Source organism: Leucopleurus acutus, assembly GCF_964270905.1.
Source record: "Leucopleurus acutus genome assembly, chromosome: 2".
In the NCBI taxonomy this organism is placed as follows: Eukaryota; Metazoa; Chordata; class Mammalia; order Artiodactyla; family Delphinidae; genus Leucopleurus; species Leucopleurus acutus.
The window spans coordinates 140,098,514-140,120,943 of NC_139143.1; the positions used below are offsets into that span (position 1 = coordinate 140,098,514).

The 22,430-nt window shown below is 32.1% G+C and overlaps 2 protein-coding genes across 6 annotated transcripts in view; one reads left to right on the forward strand and one right to left on the reverse strand.

Annotated features, from left to right (window-relative positions):
* DOCK7 (dedicator of cytokinesis 7) overlaps positions 1–22,430 on the forward strand; it is a 210,501-nt gene that overhangs the window by 59,668 nt on the left and 128,403 nt on the right. For all 5 annotated transcript variants that reach the window (XM_082834071.1, XM_082834067.1, XM_082834068.1 and 2 more), the window contains 2 exons: positions 340–433; positions 1,115–1,277. In XM_082834071.1, the coding sequence (XP_082690197.1) occupies positions 340–433; positions 1,115–1,277 (257 nt within the window). The remainder of the gene's footprint in view (positions 1–339; positions 434–1,114; positions 1,278–22,430) is intronic.
* On the reverse strand, positions 12,517–20,616 carry ANGPTL3 (angiopoietin like 3). Its single transcript, XM_082834090.1, has 7 exons — positions 20,027–20,616; positions 19,273–19,383; positions 16,626–16,740; positions 15,518–15,631; positions 14,993–15,088; positions 13,117–13,383; positions 12,517–12,744 (listed from the first exon to the last, which is right to left on the reverse strand). The coding sequence occupies exons 1-7, from the start codon at positions 20,519–20,521 to the stop codon at positions 12,560–12,562; spliced, it is 1,383 nt and encodes a 460-aa protein (XP_082690216.1). The 5' UTR covers positions 20,522–20,616; the 3' UTR covers positions 12,517–12,559.

The following is a 22,430-nucleotide window of genomic DNA, read 5'->3' on the forward strand; positions in this document are numbered from 1 at the left end:
ATATTCTTGTTTTCTTCTCTTTATCTCCCTCTAACTTGCATCATTTTTTCTATATTTTAGAGTGCCCTGTAACCCCTTATAAACACAGATAATGGGCTGTAAATAAATCTATAAAATTTAAAAATAGAATATTATAGCTCTTAATACAATTTGAAAGCAAGAAGGAAGAAAATAGGTTAGCATATTTATTTTTAATCATAATTATATTAATTTAATTTTACTTTTCATTCAGACTGAAATGAAGGAAGAAGGGCAGGATTATTAATAGGCAATATAAACTTACTTTCAATGTACTGTATTGTTAAAATCTAATACTTTTTCCTCTATTTTTAAAATCAGGAAGGAGATCGCTTAAGTGATGAAGATCTGTACAAATTCCTTGCTGATATGAGAAGGCCATCTTCTGTTTTACGGCGACTAAGACCTATTACAGGTATTTTAAGATTTTGTGTAAATGTGATGACAACTATTATCATCATTAATAATTGTATTTTTTATAATTATCTATTCCTCTTTTCAGTTATCTAGCCCATATGTGTTTCTGTGCTCAATACCTGTCAGCCTTCTTCATTTCATTATTCTGCTCTCATGTAGTCTAACAGTTTGGATGCAGGATTCAGTACCTTTGATAATTTGAGTACAGAAATGAGAATGATGAATAATATTGTGGCTTAAAATTATTTTCTAGAGGGAAAAAAATACATGTAATGGTAGATGTTCAGAAGTAGATTCATATTATGATCAGAGCAAACCATTCCAGAGTAAAACTATTTTGAAATCTACCAAATTTAAAGTAAATCATTTAATCTTCAAAATGTTGGCTTGTTTCTATACTAGATCCCTCTGGTTTTTTTCTTCTTTTTCGCCCTCTTCTTCCTTTCCATTCATTCATTCAGTAAGCATTTATTATTTTATGTCTTTATGTCTGTATTAGTAATTTGTAAGTTTGAGACTTGATAAGACGAAATAATTTAGAGGTCTGAGATGATAGCAATTTTGGTTTCTTCCCAGACTTCTTGCAAAAATAGGATCTAAATCCTTCCAAAAATACTTTTAGTGTGAAGTTGTTATTTATTATGTTTACATTGTTTTTATGATATATTTTTATATGCAGCTCAGCTGAAGATAGACATTTCTCCTGCACCTGAAAATCCCCATTATTGCCTAACACCAGAGCTGCTTCAAGTGAAGCTTTACCCTGACAGTAGAGTTAGACCTACCAGAGAAATTTTGGAGTTTCCTGCAAGGGATGTCTATGTTCCAAACACTACTTACAGGTAGCACATTTTAATTTTGGAGAATTCTGAAATAAGATACTATATATTCTAATATTAATAGAGAGTGAAACTCTTCAAAAATCTTTTGTAGCTTTGTTATTCCATTTCTTCATGATTTTATTAATAGCTGTAATGTATTAAGCTATTGCTGTGCAAGAGGTATAATGTTAGTTACCTTACATACATTATCTTATTTAATGTTCATAGCTTGAGGTAGGTATTACCTTCATTTTAGAAGTGAGTAAACTGAGGGATAAAGAGGTTATACTTTACTGTGTTGGAGCTAGCATTTGAATTGTGGGTTGTTAGGTTAAAACATTTGAACTCCTAGTTACTGTATTTCCTCATGTGTTCTTATTAGCAGAATCTAGCATTACAGATCAATCATATGTATGTGCCTGCACTATGTTCTAACAATAAACAATATTTGGTGATTCTACATTACTCAGAGAATACTTGACACAAGTATTCTTGACACAAGGTTATTGGATAGGCTTTTAGGCTGAACCTGCATAACTCCAGGGGTACCATTTAGATATACTCTTTATGAATGAAGCTCCCTTTATTTGTGAATGCTGAGACCATGACTTGACATGTCTATTGGGATACCCAACAGGGCCGCTCAGACATAAGTTTCTGCCTAGACTTCCCCATCTTAATGTATTTCACCACCGTTTACCCAGTTCCTGAGGCCAGAAGTTTTGGAATCAAATGATTTCTCTCCTTTTGTTATTCCTCACATTTACTCCTCCACGAAGTTTTGTAGGCTCTGCTTCAAAATGAATCCCAAATCCAATACTTTGTACCTCCTCCACCTTTAAAATTCTAGTCAAGTTACCATCCAGATCAGCACTGTCAAATAGAAATAAAATGGGAACCACATTTGTAATGTAAAATTTTATAGTTGCTACATTAAAAAAAAATAGAAACAAGTGAAATTAATCATGTTATTCAACCCAATATATCTAAAATAGTATTTTAACATGTAATAAATGTAAAAAATTCTTTTACTTTTCTTCCACTCCTACTAAAAATCTTCAAAGTCTGGTGCGTATTTTACACTTAAATTACATCTCAGTTCAGATGAGCCACATTTCAAATGCTCAATAGTCAGATGGGACTAGAGGCTAGAATATTGGACAGCCGCTGATCTCGAATTTTGTGTACCTTTTAAAATTTGATCTTATTTCTACCCCTGCCTCAGTCAATTCTCAGCGTTGTAGTCAGAGAGATTTTTAAAAGATATAAATCAGATCATTTATTCCTCTGCCTAAAGCCCTCCAGTGGCTTCTATTATAAGCAGAACAAGAATTAATTTTTTTACTGTAGTCTATAAGACTGTATGATCTGGCTTCTGCCTTTCTCTAACGTCATATCTTACTAATCTCTGTCTTGCTCATTTTAGCCTCAGTGGCCTTTTTGTTCATCCTTGAACAAACAAAATTCTGCCTAAGATTTTTTGATTTTTTTTCTTCTCTTTGCCTATTATGTTTTTCCCCAGATAGTCACATGACTTGATTCCTTATTCAGACATGTATCTGCTTACAGGACATTCTCGTCACCCTAACTAAAAAGATCTGCTGCTTCCCTACTCTAGCTTTTTAACCTTCCTTGTATTTATCATTATCTGGCACTGTAATATGTAGTTATATGGTCATTTTTTCTCTTTCTCATTAGAATGTAATTACTGTAAAGGGCAGAGACTTGTCTGTTTTGTTTACCACTTTATCTCCAGCATATAGAATAGTGTACAAGCACATGGAGCGCACACAGTAAATACTTACTCAGTGAGTTAAGAAATAAGACATTGTACAGTGGTATGAATGGAATTTAAAGTCATGCAGATATGGGTGTGACTTCTGACTCCACTGTTTATTGTTTAAGTAACTTGTTTTAAGTTACCAATTTATTGGCACTCAGTTTTATTAATAAAATGTGAGATGATAATACCTGTCTTCTCTTGTGAGGGTACAGAGTGCAAAGCATTACACGTGATTGGCACATAGTGTGAGTAAAATTCCTGGAAGATAGGCTGAAGAAGATATATACTGCTTTTTCAAAAGAAACAGGTAATATAAGTATTCTCCTATAAATTATATATATAACTATTTAAAAGGACATGGAATAAAGAAGTGATCCAAGGTTTGTATTGAACAATTCAGAGGTTATCAACTCTCTCTCTTATCTAGTACAGGAATCTCATCTAGAACATTCCTAACTTGTGTTTATCTGTCTTTCCTCTGCTTGGATTATTTCAGAGACAGGGAAAATGGAATTGGGGACTATGAGGGGTCTTTCCTTTCATTTTCCTACTTACCTTTGTTATTTATTTACATATTTATATTTTTTAAACAAATTATATGAATATACTTAAAGTTCACATAGTTCCATAAGGCTTAAAATTAAAAACAGAGGTCCTTCATCTTATTCCTACCAACTTTTCCCGATGCTGATGTCTAATCTTTATTGTCACTCACTAGTAACTCTTTTTGATCCTTCTTTTGGTATTTTACTCTTTGTTTCTAAATAGCATGTTCATGCTGCTATTTCTTGATTCTTTTTCAAGATTTAACTCTGATATCTCCTCCTTAAAAAAATACATATACTTGCATAAATCCAGAAAAAAATATACTTGTCAGCTCTGTAAAGCTTCATATTATCAATTATTTCCTTTCTTGCACCTTCCTTGGTCCCTTTGCAACTAAATTATAAGTTAGTATAGCAGGGGAAGTTTTCTAGGCTCACTAGGCTTACTGTACAGTTGTCATCTTAGAGCCTATTCACCGTTTTCCTAGAAATTCTGTTTGCATTTCTTTTGCAATGGAGTTCTTATCTCCTATACGTTTTTTTCTTTCTTGGTTTACTCATTATACTGAGAGCCTTTAGTATCTTCCTGGATTAGGGTGTAGGAAAGTACCTGCACATATTATATGCTTGATAGAAGTTAGTCATTATTATTATCATTGGCTTTATTACATTACATTTACCCAATCGTTACACAACTTGAGAGAGATTGGTTTGAAAGCTTAAGGATACTGGGCTTTTGGGGTATAATTGGCTAAGAGAATGATTTTAAAAAGGAAGGTTATCAAAGTCACTAGTGGCCTTTTTTGTATTATTACTTGGGCCTTCAATGTCCAGTGAGACCTGAATACCAAATCGTATAGGTTGCTTATTCTACTTAGAACTGTGAAAAAATTTTAGTCTCAGGCAGCTAATATTTTTTAGGAATTTATAATTTAAAAAGAAACTTTTCACTTATCTAGAAAATCTAGCATAGGTAGAAAATAATTTTAGAATGACAGAAGGAGGTATACTCAGCAGATATCAGCTGACACACAGATATCATAAAATTTTACATAAATTTCCATAAATATTTGCTGACTGAATTGTTGTATTGGGTCACAATAATACTCTTCTAGCTCAGTTTGAATTCTTTCTACCTTCTGAGGCATGTTTCAAGGTATGTTTCAAGGTAAGCAGTGATTTCTGGTAATACATGTTAGTAGGAATTATGCAATCTATATGTGTACATTTTCCCAGTGAATAATGTTTAAAAAAGAAAGTAAAGTTGACACAAGGACTCCTTTTAGTTTATATATAGCCATTATCTCTTTAACTCTGCACAGCAGCCTGCACAGAGCCAACACAATTATCCCTGTTTTATAGATGACAAAGCTGACATTCCATAGGGTTCAAAATTATATCTGAATGAAACAGAAATTTAAGCAATTTTAGTGTGAGGGTTTTTTTGGTTTTTTTTGGCTGGATCTCATTGCTCTAACCAGGGATTGAACATGCACCCCCTGCAGTGGAAGCACGGAATCTTAACCACTGGACCGCCAGGGAAGCCCTATAAGACTACTTTTAGTTTATATATAGCCATCATCTCATTAACTCTGCACAGCAGCTTGCACAGAGCCAATACAATTATCCCTGTTTTATAGATGACAGAGCTGACATACTGTAGGGTTCAAATTTGTATCTGAAAAAACCAGAAATTTAAGAATTTTTAGTGTGAGTTTTAAGAAAGTATTTGCACATTGTATTTATTTTTAGTAGTAAACGTGAGTGTACTTTAAAGGGTTTCAAGGGATAAAAAAGATTAAAAAAATTATCGTCTGAGTAGAGGGAGAATGAATGGATGTGATTGACGCAAACATTTGACAAGTGAGAAATCGTAGGGAGAACTGTATTCTGAAAGTGGCAGATCTCCTATTACTTAACACCTATTGCTTCCAATTTTTATAGTTATCAAATAATTTAGAAAAAGCTATCTAAAAGGATATGTATGTAAAAAATATATTTTTTTAGTTTAATTTTTTATGTTTTACATTAAAATATGCTTTTAAAGATATTATTGAGATTTCTCTTTTTTTTAACGTTGTAATATTTTATTTCAAAAGAACCATTTACTTTTCCTCTACACATGATTTTTTTTTAACATATTTATTGGAGTATAATTGCTTTACAATGGTGTGTTGGTTTCTGCTTTATAACAAAGTGAAACAGCTATACATATACATATATCCCCATATCTCTTCCCTCTTTCTCAAAGAGGTTTTTTTAAAAAAATCTTTACTAAGCTATACCTAAAGTTAGAGATTTTCACATTCAAGTAAAGTCTGTCTTTTTTTTCCCCACCACATGTGGTTGTTCACTTATTCTTTTAAAGTGTTAACAACAGAAGGGACTTGGTCTGTTCAAATCCTCTATAGGGGTAAATGAGGATGCACAGATACATGGTAGTTTTTTTTGTTTGTTTGTTTGTTTTTTTGTGGTATGCGGGCCTCTCACTGTTGTGGCCTCTCCCGTTGCGGAGCACAGGCTCCGGACGCGCAGGCTCAGCGGCCATGGCTCACGGGCCTAGCCGCTCCGTGGCATGTGGGATCTTCCTGGACCGGGGCACGAACCCATGTCCCCTGCATCGGCAGGCGGACTCTCAACCACTGCACCACCAGGGAAGCCCTACATGGTAGTTTTTAGCAATTAGGAACTGAATAACATATTTCTTATTGTGCAAAACAAGTGGAGATAATTTATATCAATTGCTTGCTTTATCAAGAAAATACTTATGTTACCACTCTATCATAGAAGAAATGCTAGTGCAGTTGTTACATTAAGATAAACAAATAAAAAACTTTCTTACTCATGGAAAAAAAATTTTTTTGTTGAATATCTGAAATCACTTGAAAGTTAGGTAGTAGATTGTGTGTAATGCTACTCATGTTCCAAATTTGTACTTGATGACCACTGCTGCACTTGAGTTAAAAGATCATGGTACATCTAATTGAGCAAATGCCCGTGTGTTTTATTGACATACAGTTTTTAAGAGCTATGTCGTAGAGCACGATATTCTTGGTGAGACTATTAAGAGTTAAGTTTCTTTCCCCCAAATAGCCTTAGTTGTAATCACCTATTGAACTTTCATATCTTTGTTCTTCTTCCATTTCGTAGAAAGACCATATCCAGCAAATATGCTGTTACCAAGAATATAAGAATGAATACAGTGGTTCAGACTTGGTGACACTGAGAAACAAAATGAAAGGATGTGGTTCATTTTGATCTGGACCTTAGTTAGCAGTTAGTAATACACCCCCATTCATCTCTCAGTAATCCTTAGTAAATCTATATTATCTGTGACATTAACCTGATTATAGTTTTAAACTTTTTATAGTGGAAAATTACGAACATACACAAAAGTATATAGAATAGTACAATTAACCTCCATTGTCATTCTTATTTCATCTATTACCTGTTCCTTTTTTTTCTGTAATACTTTAAAATGAAGCCTAGTCATCATATCATTTCACCAGTCAGTCCTTCAGTTATGTATTTCTAACAGATAAGGACTTAAAAAAAATTAGCCACAATAACATTTGAAATGTTTTATTATTGCTTTATAATTTTACCCTGTATCAGTTTTCTCCTGGGTAGTTTAATAAGTTTATTGTATAGTGATTGAATTTTTTCCCTAAAATTCTGTTTCTAGGAATAGCTTGGTCAATCAAAGTAAATGTGTACAGTTGGCCCTTCATATTAGCAGGTTCCACATCTGCAGATTCAAACAACTGAAGATTGAAAATATTTGGAAAAATAAATTCCAGAAAGATCTAAAAAGTAAAACTTGAATTTGCTGTGCACTGGCAACTATTCACATAGTGTTTACATTGTATTAAGTATTAAAAGTAATCTAGAGATGATTTAAAATATGCGGGAGGATGTGCATAGGTTATATGCAAACACTTAACCATTTTATATAAGGTACTTGAGCATCCACGGATTTTGGTATCCTCAGTGGTCCTGAAACCACTCCCCTTGGATACCAAGGGAAGACTATACTACTTATATTATGACATGAGAGCCATGTAATTCATGTTTCTTAAACTAGGTTATCATATGATGGTAGGTCTCCCTTCAGAGTTGGGGTTCTTAATACCATTTGGCAGTCTTATGAATCCTTTGATTCTTGTTTGGGAATAATCTTTCTGAATGTATAAAATGAAATACATAGGATAACAAAGGAAATCAATTATATTAAATAACAATTATCAAGATTTTAAGTTGTGATATGTTTCTTTATTAATGAATTAAATAACAAGATCTAGCTGCAGGTCTAAAAACTACCATATTCTCTAGGTAGTAATAAGCGTGAACAGTGTTTTAAGATGCCTGCAATAGTTGTGATATAAAGTCATGTATGATTTCTATTAATGACAAAGTCTCATGTATTGCTAATACTGGTATAGTTAGTTTCCTGCATTCAAAATTTAAGGAAGTGTAAATTTCAGTGAAAATTAAGAAGTATTTTTTTTTCCATTCAAGTTTTCGGTTCTCTGCTTTAGAGAGTATTGGTCTTTGTTTTTATTTTTATTTTTCATAGATGTCACAAACTATTGCCGTACTCCACTGTTTTGGTTTTGCCCTAGATATAGCACTCTGGTTTTTATACTATTTAATTGATCCTAGTTTATTTTAACTACAAAAATTCTTGATTTGAGAGGTCTGTCTGTTCTCTAACATTTTAACATAGACACCCAGGAGTTTTTAACTAGGGGCTTGAACATGGTGGAGTGTTATCTCAGACTCCAAGCGAAGGAGTAAAATTCCAGAAACAGCAGCAGAATGTGAGGAGAGCACTTTTGTTCCCCTGTCCTGAGAGTTAGAGTATTTTCTGTTAAGAAGCATTTGTACGGAGTATTTACTTAAAGAGATGTGAATAGTGATACCCAAGATCCAGTTTTTGCAAGTATATACATTTGTTTAGAACTTTGTAGTTCATACAGCCATTCAAATACAGTATCTTACTTGATAATTACAGGTCCATGAAGTAGATTTGACAAAGTTATTATTATTCCCATGTATATGGGATATGGAAACTGAGGCTTAGTTGCTTATTTGAAGATAAACAGAGCCTTACATCTTTAAAGATACAGGTTATTGCTTTGTCAAATAAATGTAGTCATTTTGTTAGATGTATGTTTGTTCTTGGGATTAAACATATGAATTTAGGAAAACAGTTTTTATGTTTGAGGTGGAATCTCTGATTTTATATTTTCTAAAATGTCATTGAAACCTCATTTTATAAAGGCTTATTAGGGGGATTGTTAATCCTATTTTCATGACCTTGAACTGCTCATTTCACACCAATTGAGTAATTTTGCCCTATTTGATTTGCCATGAAAACACTTTGGACTTTGATAAAAGGGCCAGCATTTGATCACTTTGTAGTACATGCATAAGTGCAATGTTTGTTAGTTACGGGAGAAAAACAAAAGGACATTTGATTATTCTATAACAGAATGTGGAATATGTAACAATACATATTTGGAATAGGTTTTATAAGGAGGTAAATAGTAGATACTCAAATACTGATTAATGAATACATTTTTGATTAATGAATGAGTTAATTGATTTCCATGAGTTATTAGGAAGAAAAGATACAAGCGTGAAAACATGCTGATTCTAGGATGGCAGGATTTAAATAGATTATACTACAGTAGGTAACTCCTACATGAGAAATGTATATACTTTCTCTCAGTAAAATTCACACTAGTTCAGAGTAAACTCTTGGTATAGAAATTCTGTAGGAATTCACTAAAATCAAGTAGATTGACTATCTTTGGTGCTGTTGGGGTTTTTATTACTATTTTTCACTATTTTTAGTGTTATGATTTGCCAGATTTATTTTTCTGTCTTGTCTTTACTTGTAAAGTGCCAATTGAAGGGGTCCAGACAGTAATGCTGCAAGGTTTCAGAGGAAGGACCTCCATTTACTAGGATATTTGTGGAATAAGTGAGATCCTCTGTGCTACCCTGAAGTATAAATAGCAACTAGCCAAGCAGAAAGGTGTGGAGAGGTATTCTAGGAAAATGGAATGGCATTAGGAAAGTATACAGGGGATGTTTCAAAGTGAATAATTTTAATTAGATCTGAGGTTTGGGTTGGGCAGGAAATGGTTAAAGAAGTATTTTGATGTCAGATTATAGAAATCCTTGAACACCTGGAAGAGATTTGGATTTTGCTTTGTAGGCTTATGCTCTTGTAATTGGGGTACACATTCTTGTGAGGGCACAGCTAAATGAGATATGCAAGTCATGGTAGAGGAGAGGTGGTACACAAAGTTAATTGCAAAGCCAAAGATGCCTCCTGGGTTTTAAGCTTTTATGAGTGGAAGCATGGTAGTGCCATTAATATATATAAAGAAATAAGGCATGGACATATATACACTACCAAACGTAAGGTAGATAGCTAGTGGGAAGCAGCCGCATAGCACAGGGAGATCAGCTCAGTGCTTTGTGACCAGCTGGAGGGATGGGATAGGGAGTGTGGGAGGGAGGGAGACGCAAGAGGGAAGAGATATGGGAACATATGTATATGTATAACTGATTCACTTTGTTATAAAGCAGAAACTAACACACCATTGTAAAGCAATTATACTCCAATAAAGATGTAAAAAAAAAAAGAGAGAAATAAGGAGGAGAGTGTGAAAAGGTAAAAGGGAGAACCAGCAGAGGCTGTAAGGTATTGATGAATTTGTTATTTGATAAATTGAGTTTGAAGAGGCTATAGGATATCAAAAGGAGAAATGGCAGGTAGGCAATGGAAGAAGGGGAACTGGAGAGAGATCTGGGAGTAATATGTAGATTTGGGAACTTTATTCATGGAAAAAGATGAGTCCATGAGAGTAGATAGAATTTCTGAGGGTCAGAGTAGAAGAGATGACTGAATATTGTCCATTGGTCCACAATGCTTAAGACTAGGATGGATTAGGGCTTTAAAGATGGGTTCAAGTTGGAGATAATCCTTGGAGAGTATAGTAGTATTGTGTAAGCAAACTGAAGGTCAAGTTTGAGAAAAGAATATTGTTATTAGTAAGTAGTAGAGAAACCAAAGAGAATGTGGTCTAAGAGGTCACTAGATTTGACAGTTGTGTTAGTGGTACAATTAGAACACTTTTGGCAAACTAGTGAGGACAGAAGGACACAATTTTGTGAACCATAAAGAAAAAAAATCCTTTTTCTTTCTCTACCAGAATTCTCTCTCAATCTGAGCTTTATATACAGAAAAAAACTCACTTAATATTCCTAAATGGAACAAAATGAAACATATTGTATGAGAATTATAAAAAATTGGAAAACAGAGACAAAAATTGGTATATTAAATAATGCATTATTTTGCATTTGAAAGCTTCCTATTTTAAGCCATTTTGGCATTCTCACTCTAAAAAGTCAATTTGGACAGCTTGAATGTGGTTCTGAAAAAAAGAAAACCTACTCTTGCCTTTATTCTTTTGTATTTTTTGGAACAAAATATTTATGTAGGATCCACATAGATCATCCATATTTGCATGTGTCATACAGTAAAAATATATATGACATATTTTGGATAATTTAACATACAGAATGCTGAATATTTATTGACTAATGTGAGTCACTGTATAGCTTGGGCACTAACCTTTAAAAATTGGATTTAATTCAAGACTTTATTTCTCCTTGGTAGTTTCTTTAAAAACGTATTTAAAAATAAATACTGACAAGTGATACTATGGTCAAAATATCCTCTAGTAATTCTTGAGGATTTAGAATTTAAATTATTTAAATTAGAAATAACATAATCATACTTCTATTGGATGTCAATAAAAACTGCAAGAATTGGACTTCCCTGACTCCATGCCTCCACTGCAGAGGGCACGGGTTTGATGCCTGGTCGGGGAACTAAGATTCCGCATGCTGTGGCACAGCCAAAAAAAAAAAGCTACGAGAATTAAAATTTCTATAATTTAGGGGACTGAGTCTTTATTGAATTTGGAAACATACATGAACATCTCTCAGACTATTTAAACATTTAGTTACTTGTTATGATTCTTAATTGTTTGAAAACCTACACATAAGTATTAGACTCACAGTGTGTTCAGGGGGAATAAATGATAAAACTTTAACTTGATGCCACCAGTACATTCATTCTTATTGTATTCTGACAAGATCCCTTTAAAATTATTTGTTTTCACAATATTAAGTGTTAAAATATGTATACAGTACAGATAAGTTAACAAACAAGCTACAGCAGTACTTGATATTTAAAGTCAATATGACTTAGCAGTTATGATCTACTGTATAAAAGACTGTGAATCTATTTCAGTACAGTATTTCATCCTGCTTCATTTGGCTTCATAAACAAAGCATACCAAACATTTACTCCAAATTATTTTGTAGCAAAATGAAGTATCAGTTTTAAGATTCATATTATCGATTTTCACATGTACTCTGAACTGACTGAATTTTAGTTTTGAAATTAATATTACAGCATTTAAGAAATGTACAATTATTAGTCCTTTATAGTTATTCAAGTTTAGAATTTTAGCAAGAAAATAGTTTTTAAACTGAGGAAGTTGTAAAATTAGCTCACATGATGACTTTGTTTTTTTGTTGTTGTTTTTTTACATGATGACTTTGAAAATAAAAGTCTCTTTGTAAGCTTTTATTTAGAAAGGTTATTTGAAAATTCACTCATTGGTTACAATTCAGATTGTGACCATCTAAAATTGATTCGCACATCACAAAATATATGAATAAATGATCATAAGAATTTTGATTGAGGAAGGTAAATGGTGTTCTTTGAGGTGATGTGATGATATGTTTAATATTAAGTTGGTAGTGGCTTTAATATAAAGAATTTATTTCTAAAGCCTTCTATTAGGGATTTAATACCAGACTTTTAAACCACAGTAATTTCGGATGAGTTTAATGTTTAATTTATTGGCTTTTTAAATTGCCTCAGTTCATTCAGAATTTTCTGAATCTGTTGGGCGGATCAACATTTTGGTTGATTTGATAGAGTATAACCTTCCATTTTGAGACTTCCAGCATATTCCTCTTCTCCTCTCTGGCTTAGCCTTTGCTTTTGGCTTGTTATATTTACCATTTAGGTTGTTTTCCCCACATACATCATGGCACCACCAACCTCCTAAAAAGGATAGATACGCAGTTTAATAGATACAAACTCATATGTAGTTACTGTTATTATATTTCTCCAGTGAGTATATCTTCATTTCTTATAAATATAACAGTGTTGTATACATATATTCCAATTTAAAAGAATTTATACAAGTCTCATATACCTGACCAAAAATAAAATATCTGAGAAAGGTTAGAGGTTAAATACGTACTCAAACTAGAGTCAAGTTAACACTTGCGTTGAGACGTTTACCTATAGAGAAAATGTTTATATTGGATTCAGATTTTAAAGAGTTGTCTGACATTGAAAGATATTAGCTATTACTTTGGGAAGATATTTTGAAACTTTGAAAATAAAGTATTTATATTAGGAACAGTTTACCTGAATTACTTTCTGGACAATTGAAGTGTCCTTTTGCTTTGTGATCCCAAGTAGAAAACATCAAATCTTTGTGTTCCGGGAGTGCGTTGGGGACATTGCCAGCAATCTCAACTAGATGTAGTGTATAGTTGGTTTCATGATCTCCCAAGTGAAAAGAATATTCAATATAATGCTTGTTGTCTTTCCAATCTTCTAGCTCAATTCGTAAGATATATTTAGATTGCTTTACTAGGGAGTATATCTTCTCTAGACCCAACCAAAATTCTCCTGAAAAGAAAAGTTGTAAAAATCTGTGGATTGTTAATTGCAGATTAGGCAGCAACTATTTTTTTTGAGAGTGTTCTTTTTTCTTTGGTGTAAGTAGATTAGATGTTTTAGTCTTGAATCCCTTGGTTATTTTAGAGTCTCATAAAATATTTCTTTTTAAAACAATTTTATTGAAGATAGTTATGTTAAAATAGTTAATAGGTGTTAAAATACAGCAAGTGTTAAAATAGTAATAGGCCTACCTAAAGTCTGATTATCCTTTCTAAAATGGATATTATCAGGCATATTTCACAGGTGAAACGTGTTAGACTATTATAAGTACTTTTAGGGCTAGTCATTGGTAAAATATTATCTAACTTCTGGGTCCTTATATGTACTGGCTTTACTGTCAGCTGTTTATTAATATGAATATACTATCAAGAGATTTGTTAAGTATTTCCAGAGACTTGTATAATAATGTAATTTTCCTCAAATATAATCTTGGCCTTTGATATTTGCTTGATATATATGTTTTCTTTGTAGAAAAAGAAGGAAATAAATTTAAAAAAACATTTTAAATTAAAAAGCATAATTTTTAATAACTTTTCTCTATAATTAAAAAATTTTATTTGGAATTAAAAATATAACATATTGTAAATACAAATAGATATCTCTGATTATCACAATTACTCTCTCTTTAATTATCCCTTTTATTAAAGCATTTAAGGAAAAAAAGTCAAAATTTCCTTACTGCTGTTGAATTTGTAGATTTCATTTTAAGAATTGCAAAATACAAATGGCTTACTTTCTTGTAGAAATAAGTGAGTACTCTAGATTCTCTCAGAAGAAGACTTGGAGCTACAAAACATATCACTGATTCTACCTTTTAGTTAGGGATTTAACTGGTAGTTTGAATACAGAATTGTTTAAATGATCAAGTAGTACTGAATGTTTAAAAATTCGATAGAATAATGGATGTTATCCACTTTATTAATGAGTACATGTACATCACTCATGGATTTTTATAATGTGCTTTTTGGATTTTAAACCTCTGTCATTTATTTTTATTTTGCTTATTTTGTTTTTTACCTTATTTTGTGATCAGAATATAATAATTTACATTGAATTAAACTAAATTTATTTTAAACCACACATTGTATAGTATACATTTATCATATTTAAATAATTGAAATCTAAACATTTTGTACTGTACATCTGACAGCTTCCTTGTGCCTTCCAACTTCCAAATAGTTAATATCTAAAATGTTAATAAGAAAGTAGAATGACCAGTGATAAGGATGGTTTTCTTTGTAGCCCATTCATAGCATTTAGCACTTATTTGAAGCACTTAGCCCTTAATCAAATTTATCTTTGATAATTATAATTATGATAATTAGAAGCCATCCAATTAAATTGTGATAAGTATACATAGAACAGACATGTAATTGTGAAAAGTATAATTCAAATAAAGACACTTGTAATAAGTTCAGTACTTACAAATGTGTAGTTATTTGTTAATAATTTATATGAAGGCTGAGAGTGTTCCTCATTCATTGTATTTCTAATGCCCAGTCTGTAATAGGCTCTTAATAAATATTTTTAAGTTAACCAGTGAATGAAGTCAGCTTACCGTCAAGCCTCCCAAAACCATATTTGTAGTTTTCCCAAGTTTCATTGAAGTTTTGTGATCCATCTATTCGATGTTGAATTAATGTCCATGAACTACCTGAATATAATGAACAGATTGTTTATTTTCAGTAGACTGATGCTGATAGTTGTAACAAAATGCGGTTTTTTGTTTGGTTTTAATTGGTGGCTGTACAGGGTAGTTATTAATGTTGTTATGGTAATAACATTTTATTATTTATTATGAGCCCAAGAAGTTAAGTGAAGGGCAACTAATGAATTTGCCTTAATAAACTTATTGACAAAGGTCATTTTAGATTATTTTATAGAAAAAGATGGAGAATATTGAGTAAATGCCTGAGTAAATACATAAACAAGACAAATATAAGTACTAGATCTGTATAACTACTTGTGATATATATATTTCATTTTATATGTATTCAGAACAAAAATAACAGGATTAGCCTTACTAATAGGTAGTGAGTAACCTGAGCTAGCTACTGTCTAGTTTCTCTTAGGCTCGTTTTACCTGATGTAACATCACAGTAGACGTTGAAAACTTGAGAGTTGCTGGGTCTAATGGAATAGATGCCACTTGTATGTTCACCTCTATTATAAATGATGGTACAATCAGCAGGAATGTCTAGAATCAACAAAATGTTATTAGGTAAGATACAGTAATAAAGAATGATATCTTTAGAGCTTGAGATTTTACTTGACATTTTATGGAATTGTGGTGACTGTAGCCTTCAGTCTTTTTCAGTAATGTGTTATTGAAAAGGTACTTTATGCTAAAGCGTTTTTATTAGATGGCATGTTTTACAAAGAATATCAAAATAGTTATTACCAAACTGATTTATTTTTAAGAAAAGTGGCAAAATTAGAATTTTAAACACTTTTTTTCCCTTAGATCTAGGAAAAACATAAATAAAATACCATATATGAGATGTTAGTATAGTGCTTGGTGCATAGCAGGTAGTCAACAGATACATGAGGAAAGAGTGAACGTACATAGAGGAAACTAACAGAGAACTTTTTTCCTCTATGAATTACATTAAAAATAAATGTGTTTTCAAACTATATCTTTTTTTAAAGCTTGGGTAGGAATGGAGACTTTGTTCCCCCTCTTTTTTGTTTTTCTTATGGAAAGTAGAAACATTGAAGAGAATGCCATAATCTTTTCATGTGTATTCAACAGTTGTTAACATTTTGCCGTATTTGCTTTATAAACACAAATACATACAAATATGTATTTTGCTGTGCTATTTGAAAGGAATTTGCAAACATCATGCCCCTTAACCCCTTAGATATTTTGGCATCCATCTCTTAAACATGAGATTATTCTCTTACGTAACTATAATACCATCATTACATCTAAGAAAGTTAATAATAATTTTATATTATCTAATATCAAGTCTATATTTATATTTCCCTGATTGTCTTAATGTTTTATAGGGTTTAAAAAAATCACCAGGATCCAATTTAGGTTGACACATTATATTTGTTGGATTTATCTCTTTATTCTCTTTTAGTTAGTCTAGAACAGGCCCTGAGAATAGAGATTTTTGATGGAAATGTCAAAGAAGAACAATTTGACGATATTAGTTTCAAGAAGGAAACCCACCAAATTATCTTACCATCATGTTCTACATTTTTTGTTTCATTCAAGTGAAGAGAGGGAGTAGTTCTTGGTGCTCTTGGTTTAGAAGAAAGAGAATTTTCTGTGGATTCTTGAACACCAGTTCTTCTTAACTGATAAAAGAATATAAATCTACTTTAAAAAATGGTACTGAATATACAATTAGGGGAAATCTGAGTTCATAATATGTTATTGTTTTCGATGTTAAGAGGGATAAGCAATGCTATACATATTATACAGACTTGCTGTTCTCAAAATATTTAATCAGGCACATAAAGAGTTCAAAAAAATAGAGAAAGACAAGGCAAAAAACAGAAATTGATCAGAAAACAATAAGATCAAAGGCAGAGACTTTACTTAGAATATTTTAATATGTTCTATTTATTTATATGAATGTAATATATATTCTGTTCAGTGACACAGGCAGATTTTAAATTTCATAATTCTCAGTTATAGGTCTTAAGACCTAGCACATAATTTGAACAAGGCTGCTTTCTTGATAGTTTTTGACATGTAATCATATCTGTAAAGGTAACAAATAGGCAGTTTTATTTGTGTACTTTTAATATATTCAATATTTCATTGTCTGTTGTGCTGGGTTTGCAGTTTATTGACCGATAGCTTTTCTTATTGATGGGTTGAGAAGAGCAGAGTACGTAATGTGTTATTAGTGTTAGTTTTTTGATGTCAGCATAAATGGCATTTCCTAGGATATAATGCATAAAGATCCATTGTAAAGTTCACTTACTGGATGTTAGTCTTTTCTAGTAAGTAACTGTGATCTTATAGTAACTTAACTTTACAGTTTTGGTTTCTTAATTTAAAATTGAATAAGTTGGGTCAGATGATTTAAGGCTTCTTCCAACTTAGAATTCATTGTTGAATTCTTCATACATTTTATTATTAGACAGGATGTTTATTATTTTATAATAGTGACATTTTGCTTTTGTGAGCAGGGTCATTTACTCATAATAAAAGATATAGGAAAAGAATTAGAAAAATAGCATAAGTAAGAAGGAAATTATGGAAATCAAAACTAGCTGGCAAAAACCCCTTTTCAGACAGTTAGCAAAAATAACCTACTAGAATTATGAGTCATAAAATTACTGAAACATAATGTGTTTGTTTGGTGGAAATTGGTAATATTTGTTTTATAGTTCTTGGCATCTATTTTTTTTATACCAGTTTCTTCAGGTCTGTATTATTTTTGAAACTCTCTTGAACAGCTGTTTAGTAGTATTTTTACTAATTAATATTTTTGAACTATAGTACTGTTTATTGGAAATCTTAGATTTTGGCATAGCTTTATTCCAAACACATATCTACCTTGCTCACCTAGCCAGTTATTTACATTGTAGATTAATTATATTGCTGGATATTAAACTTTAATTATTAGACATATAGCTTCTAATAATAATATTAATCATAGCAAGTTTTTATTGACTTCTTTGTGCTAAATGTGACATTACCTTTATTAACATGTATTTATTAAGTGCCTACTATGTGTCAGACAGAGTTCTATATTTTGGAGCTATAGCAATTTTAAAAAATAGAAGAAACTTTCTGTACTTATGGAGCTTACATTCTAGTGCAGGGACAGACAAGATAAATAACTCAAATATGTATTATGTTAAATAGGGATAAGTGTTAAGGAAGAAAAGAGAGTAATGAAGGAGGTAGCAGGTTTCAAGCATGGGTGTAGGGGATTATAATTTCTTTTTTTTTTTTCTTGTTGAGTTTTTGTCTAGTTTGTTTATTAGAATGTACATAAATATCCACATTGAATGGAATTAAACATGAATATGGGATCATGGTGTAGAGGACAGGTCACTGACCTAGGAGTTAGCCCATCTGTGTTCTGACCCAGCTCTGACACATGACTGCGAATATTCCAGTTTGTCTAGAGTATAAGGTGGATTGGGAGGTAAGGCAAGAGGCCAAATAGGTAAGAAGCAAAAGAATAGGTGGCACCTGGGGGATTATAATTTATGATTAAGTTATCTGGGAAGGCTTCTTTGAGAAATTTGTATTTGAGAAAGACCTAAAGTGATTAAGAGTGGGCCCATGCAGATACCAGGGTGAAGAGCATTCCAGACAGAGAGCAACAAGGGCAAAGACCCTGAGATAGCGGCCTGATTGATGTGTTTGTGTAACAGTAAAAAGCCAGTATGACTAGAGTACAGGAGATGAAGTCAGTGAGATGATTAAGAGTCATCTGGGTCTTATGGGCCACTACGAGTGAGACCGGAAGCCATTGTGCGGTGTTGAACAAAGAGAGAGAGAGTCTAATTTAAATTTTAACTGAATCTCTTTGGCTGCTATGTTGAGGATGTACTTTGCATGAATTAATTCTTTTTTTCTCACAACAGTCTTGTAAGACAGATTCTTTTATTATCTACATAGAGTGCATTAGGAAACTGAGAAGGGGTTAAGTAATTTATTCAAGGTCACACAAAAGTTTTAGAGCCAGAATTAACCCCAGGTAGTTTATTAGCTTCAGAGCCTGCAAACCTAATGACCATGCTGAGGTGATCCTTTTATTCACTATCCAACTACAATTATTTTAAATAATTTTAGGGTCCAGTGTTTTCATAAACCTGAATTTTATGTAAAAGATTGGACATACTATTAAAATATTGACTTACCTGATTTTCAATTTCTTTTATTTGACTGTGCTGTTGATTTAATTGTCTGTATTGTTCTTCCACGATCTGAAGAAGATCTTTGATGCTATTATCTTGCTGTTCTACAAAAGTCTGGACATAGATTATAGGTTGGTTAGAAGTTTCTTTCTTTTTTGTTAAATTAGACTTTTTTATTTCCTATAACACTATCACAATCTAATTTTTTAAACTAATACTGGATTAGAAAAATGATATTGGCAAACCTTTTCCCCTTGTATTCCTCTTTCACATAGTACATACTTGAGTTTTTGTGTTTTATTTAAAATGTACTATCTCTAAAATCTGATTACCTGAAATTTAAACTACTTCAATTAAATGAAAAAAAAATATTTTAATATCTTTTCCATTAACTATTACTTTTATACATTTTAAAGATGGGAGAATAGTTACACAAGTTATATTCCTTTAGCTTTTTACTTGCCTCCAGTAATTTGCAATAGTATAATAATTTAGTGTTCTAAATTTCATTGCTTAACTGTCTTGTAATTTTCATCTGAAATGCAAAGTTTAGTTATTTTCATAAATAATATTAGGGAAACAAAAACCAACGTGAAATTATAATGGGAAAATTTATTTCCTGGAGTCTTTTTTTCATGAGAAAAATATAGTGTTTCAACAGTTCAACAAAGTATTTCAAGTAGCATGTTTTAAAATATTTTTTTAAAAAGATCCACATTGAAAACATAATCATGAACCCTCTTTGTTTTATACTTACTTTGAGTGAAGTTATTTCCGGGTGTTCCTGAATTTCAGGTTGATTTTTAATTAAATTGGTTAATTGGTCCTCCAGGTATCTCACTTTTTGTTGAAGTAGAATTTTTTCTTCAAGGAGACTTTCAAGTTTTGAGTTGAGTTCAAGTGACATGTTCTTTACTTCTTCATTTTTGACTTGCAGTCTGGATGTAGTTCTTCTAAGTTCCTTTTCTTCTTCTTTGATTTCATTGGTTTGCAGTGATAAGTCATAAAAAGACTGATCAAATATGTTGAGTTTTTGAAATATGTCATTAATTTGGCCCTTAGTCTTATGAACAAAGTCTTTAAGACCATGTCCTAACTGAAGTAGGCCATTGGCTAAAATTTTTACATCATCTAACATAGCAAATCTTGATTTTGGCTCTGGAGATACAGAATCAAATGATGAATAATCTTGGTCAATTCTGGAAGAAATAACTAGAGGAGCAATAAAAAGAAAGAGCTTAATAGGGTACATTTTTATCCTAATTATTCACTTTAAAATGATTTGGAATTCGTTTTTTTTCCTGCAAGCATACCTAGACTTCTGAACTCTCTATATAACACTATTTGCCACATAAACAGTAAGGTTGGCAGGTGAATATAGTTAATCATTAAGCTGTTTAAACTTGTATGAATGTAACCTTCCACATTGAGTTAGATCAATGCTAAATGAAGTCAAAGAAATGAACAAAGAATTTAATAGGTCATTTAAAATGGTTATTGTATTTAATTTTGCTGTATTATAAACTGCACTTTCAGTGTTATGAGATCTACCTGTTTTTAAAAGCTCATTTTAATTTATCATGATTTTTAAAGAGATTTACAAGTAAATACCAAATTCTTTTGACTGATAAATTCATCATTAAAGTTGAGGAAAAATTGATGAATTAAGTATACATTTCCCAAATTGTATTTTAGTGTTTTTGGAAACAGTGATCGATTAAAAAAAAATGCCTTCTCTGTGAAGCCTTCCTCCACATCTGCAGGTGGTGTTAATGCTTCATTCCCATGGTACTCTGTATAAGCTAACATATGATTATATATTCCTTATTATTTGTCATTGTAATTATTTGTTAGTATATCTTTTTGCTTCAGATAATCTATCTAAATCATATTTGTATATTTTCACAAAATCCCATACATTAAAATATATTTCATCCTTTTTCTCTGTTATAGTCTATGTCTCTTATGTTCTAGCCTCGTCTTTTCCGTGTGCCCACTGTAAGACCAATAGATTATGTGGTTTTCTAAGGTCAACCAGAATTAAATATTGGGTTGACCAAAAGAAAGGTTTGTTCGTTTTTTTCCATAAGATGGCTCTAGTAGCGCTTAGTTGTCTTTAACTTCATTCAAAACAATTTTGTTAGATTGTATGTGATAGCTGTCATATCAGTGTGCATTTAAAAAAAGACTTACAAAATTGGTGAATTTTTGCGTAGCCATTTTAATATTGAAGATGGAAGAAAAAGCAACATTTTGGCATATTATGCTTTATTATTTCAAGAAAGGTAAAAATGCAGCTGAAATGCATAAAAAGACTTGTGCAGTATACGGAGAAGGTGCTGTGACTGATCGAACATGTCAAAAGTAGTTTGTGAAGTTTTGTGCTGGAGATTTCTCACTGGACGATGCTGCATTGTCGGGTAGACCAGTTGAAGTTGGTAGCGATCAAATCGAGACATTATTGAGAACAATCAACCTTATACCACACAGGAGATAGCTGACATACTCAAAATATCCAAATCAAGCGTTGAAAATCATTTGCACTGGCTTGGTTATGTTCATCGCTTTGATGTTTGGGTTCCACATAAGTTAAGTGAAAAACAACCTTCTTGACTGTATTTCTGCGTGTGCTTCTCTACTGAAACGTAATGGAAATGTTCCGTATTTAAAACAAATTGTGATGGGCAATGAAAAGTGGATACTGTACAATAATGTGGAACGGAAGAGATCATGGGACAAGCAAAATAAACCACTACCAACCACAGCAAAGGCTGGTCTTCATCCAAAGAAGGTGATGTTGTGTATATGGTGGGATTGGAAGGGAATCCTCTATTATGAGCTCCTTCCGGAAAACCAAACGATTAACTCCAGCAAGTACTGCTCCCAGTTAGACCAACTGAAAGCAGCACTCAACAAAAAGCATCCAGAATTAGTCAATAGAAAACGCATAATATTCCATCAGGATAACGCAAGACTGTATGTTTCTTTGATGACCAGGCAAAAACTGTTAAGCTTGGCTGGGGGGTTCTGATTCATCCACCGTATTCACCAGACATTGCACCTTCGGATTTCCATTTATTTTGGTCTTTACAGAATTCTCTTAATGGAAAAAATTTCAATCCTCTGGAAGACTGTAAAGGGCACCTGGAACAGTTCTTCAC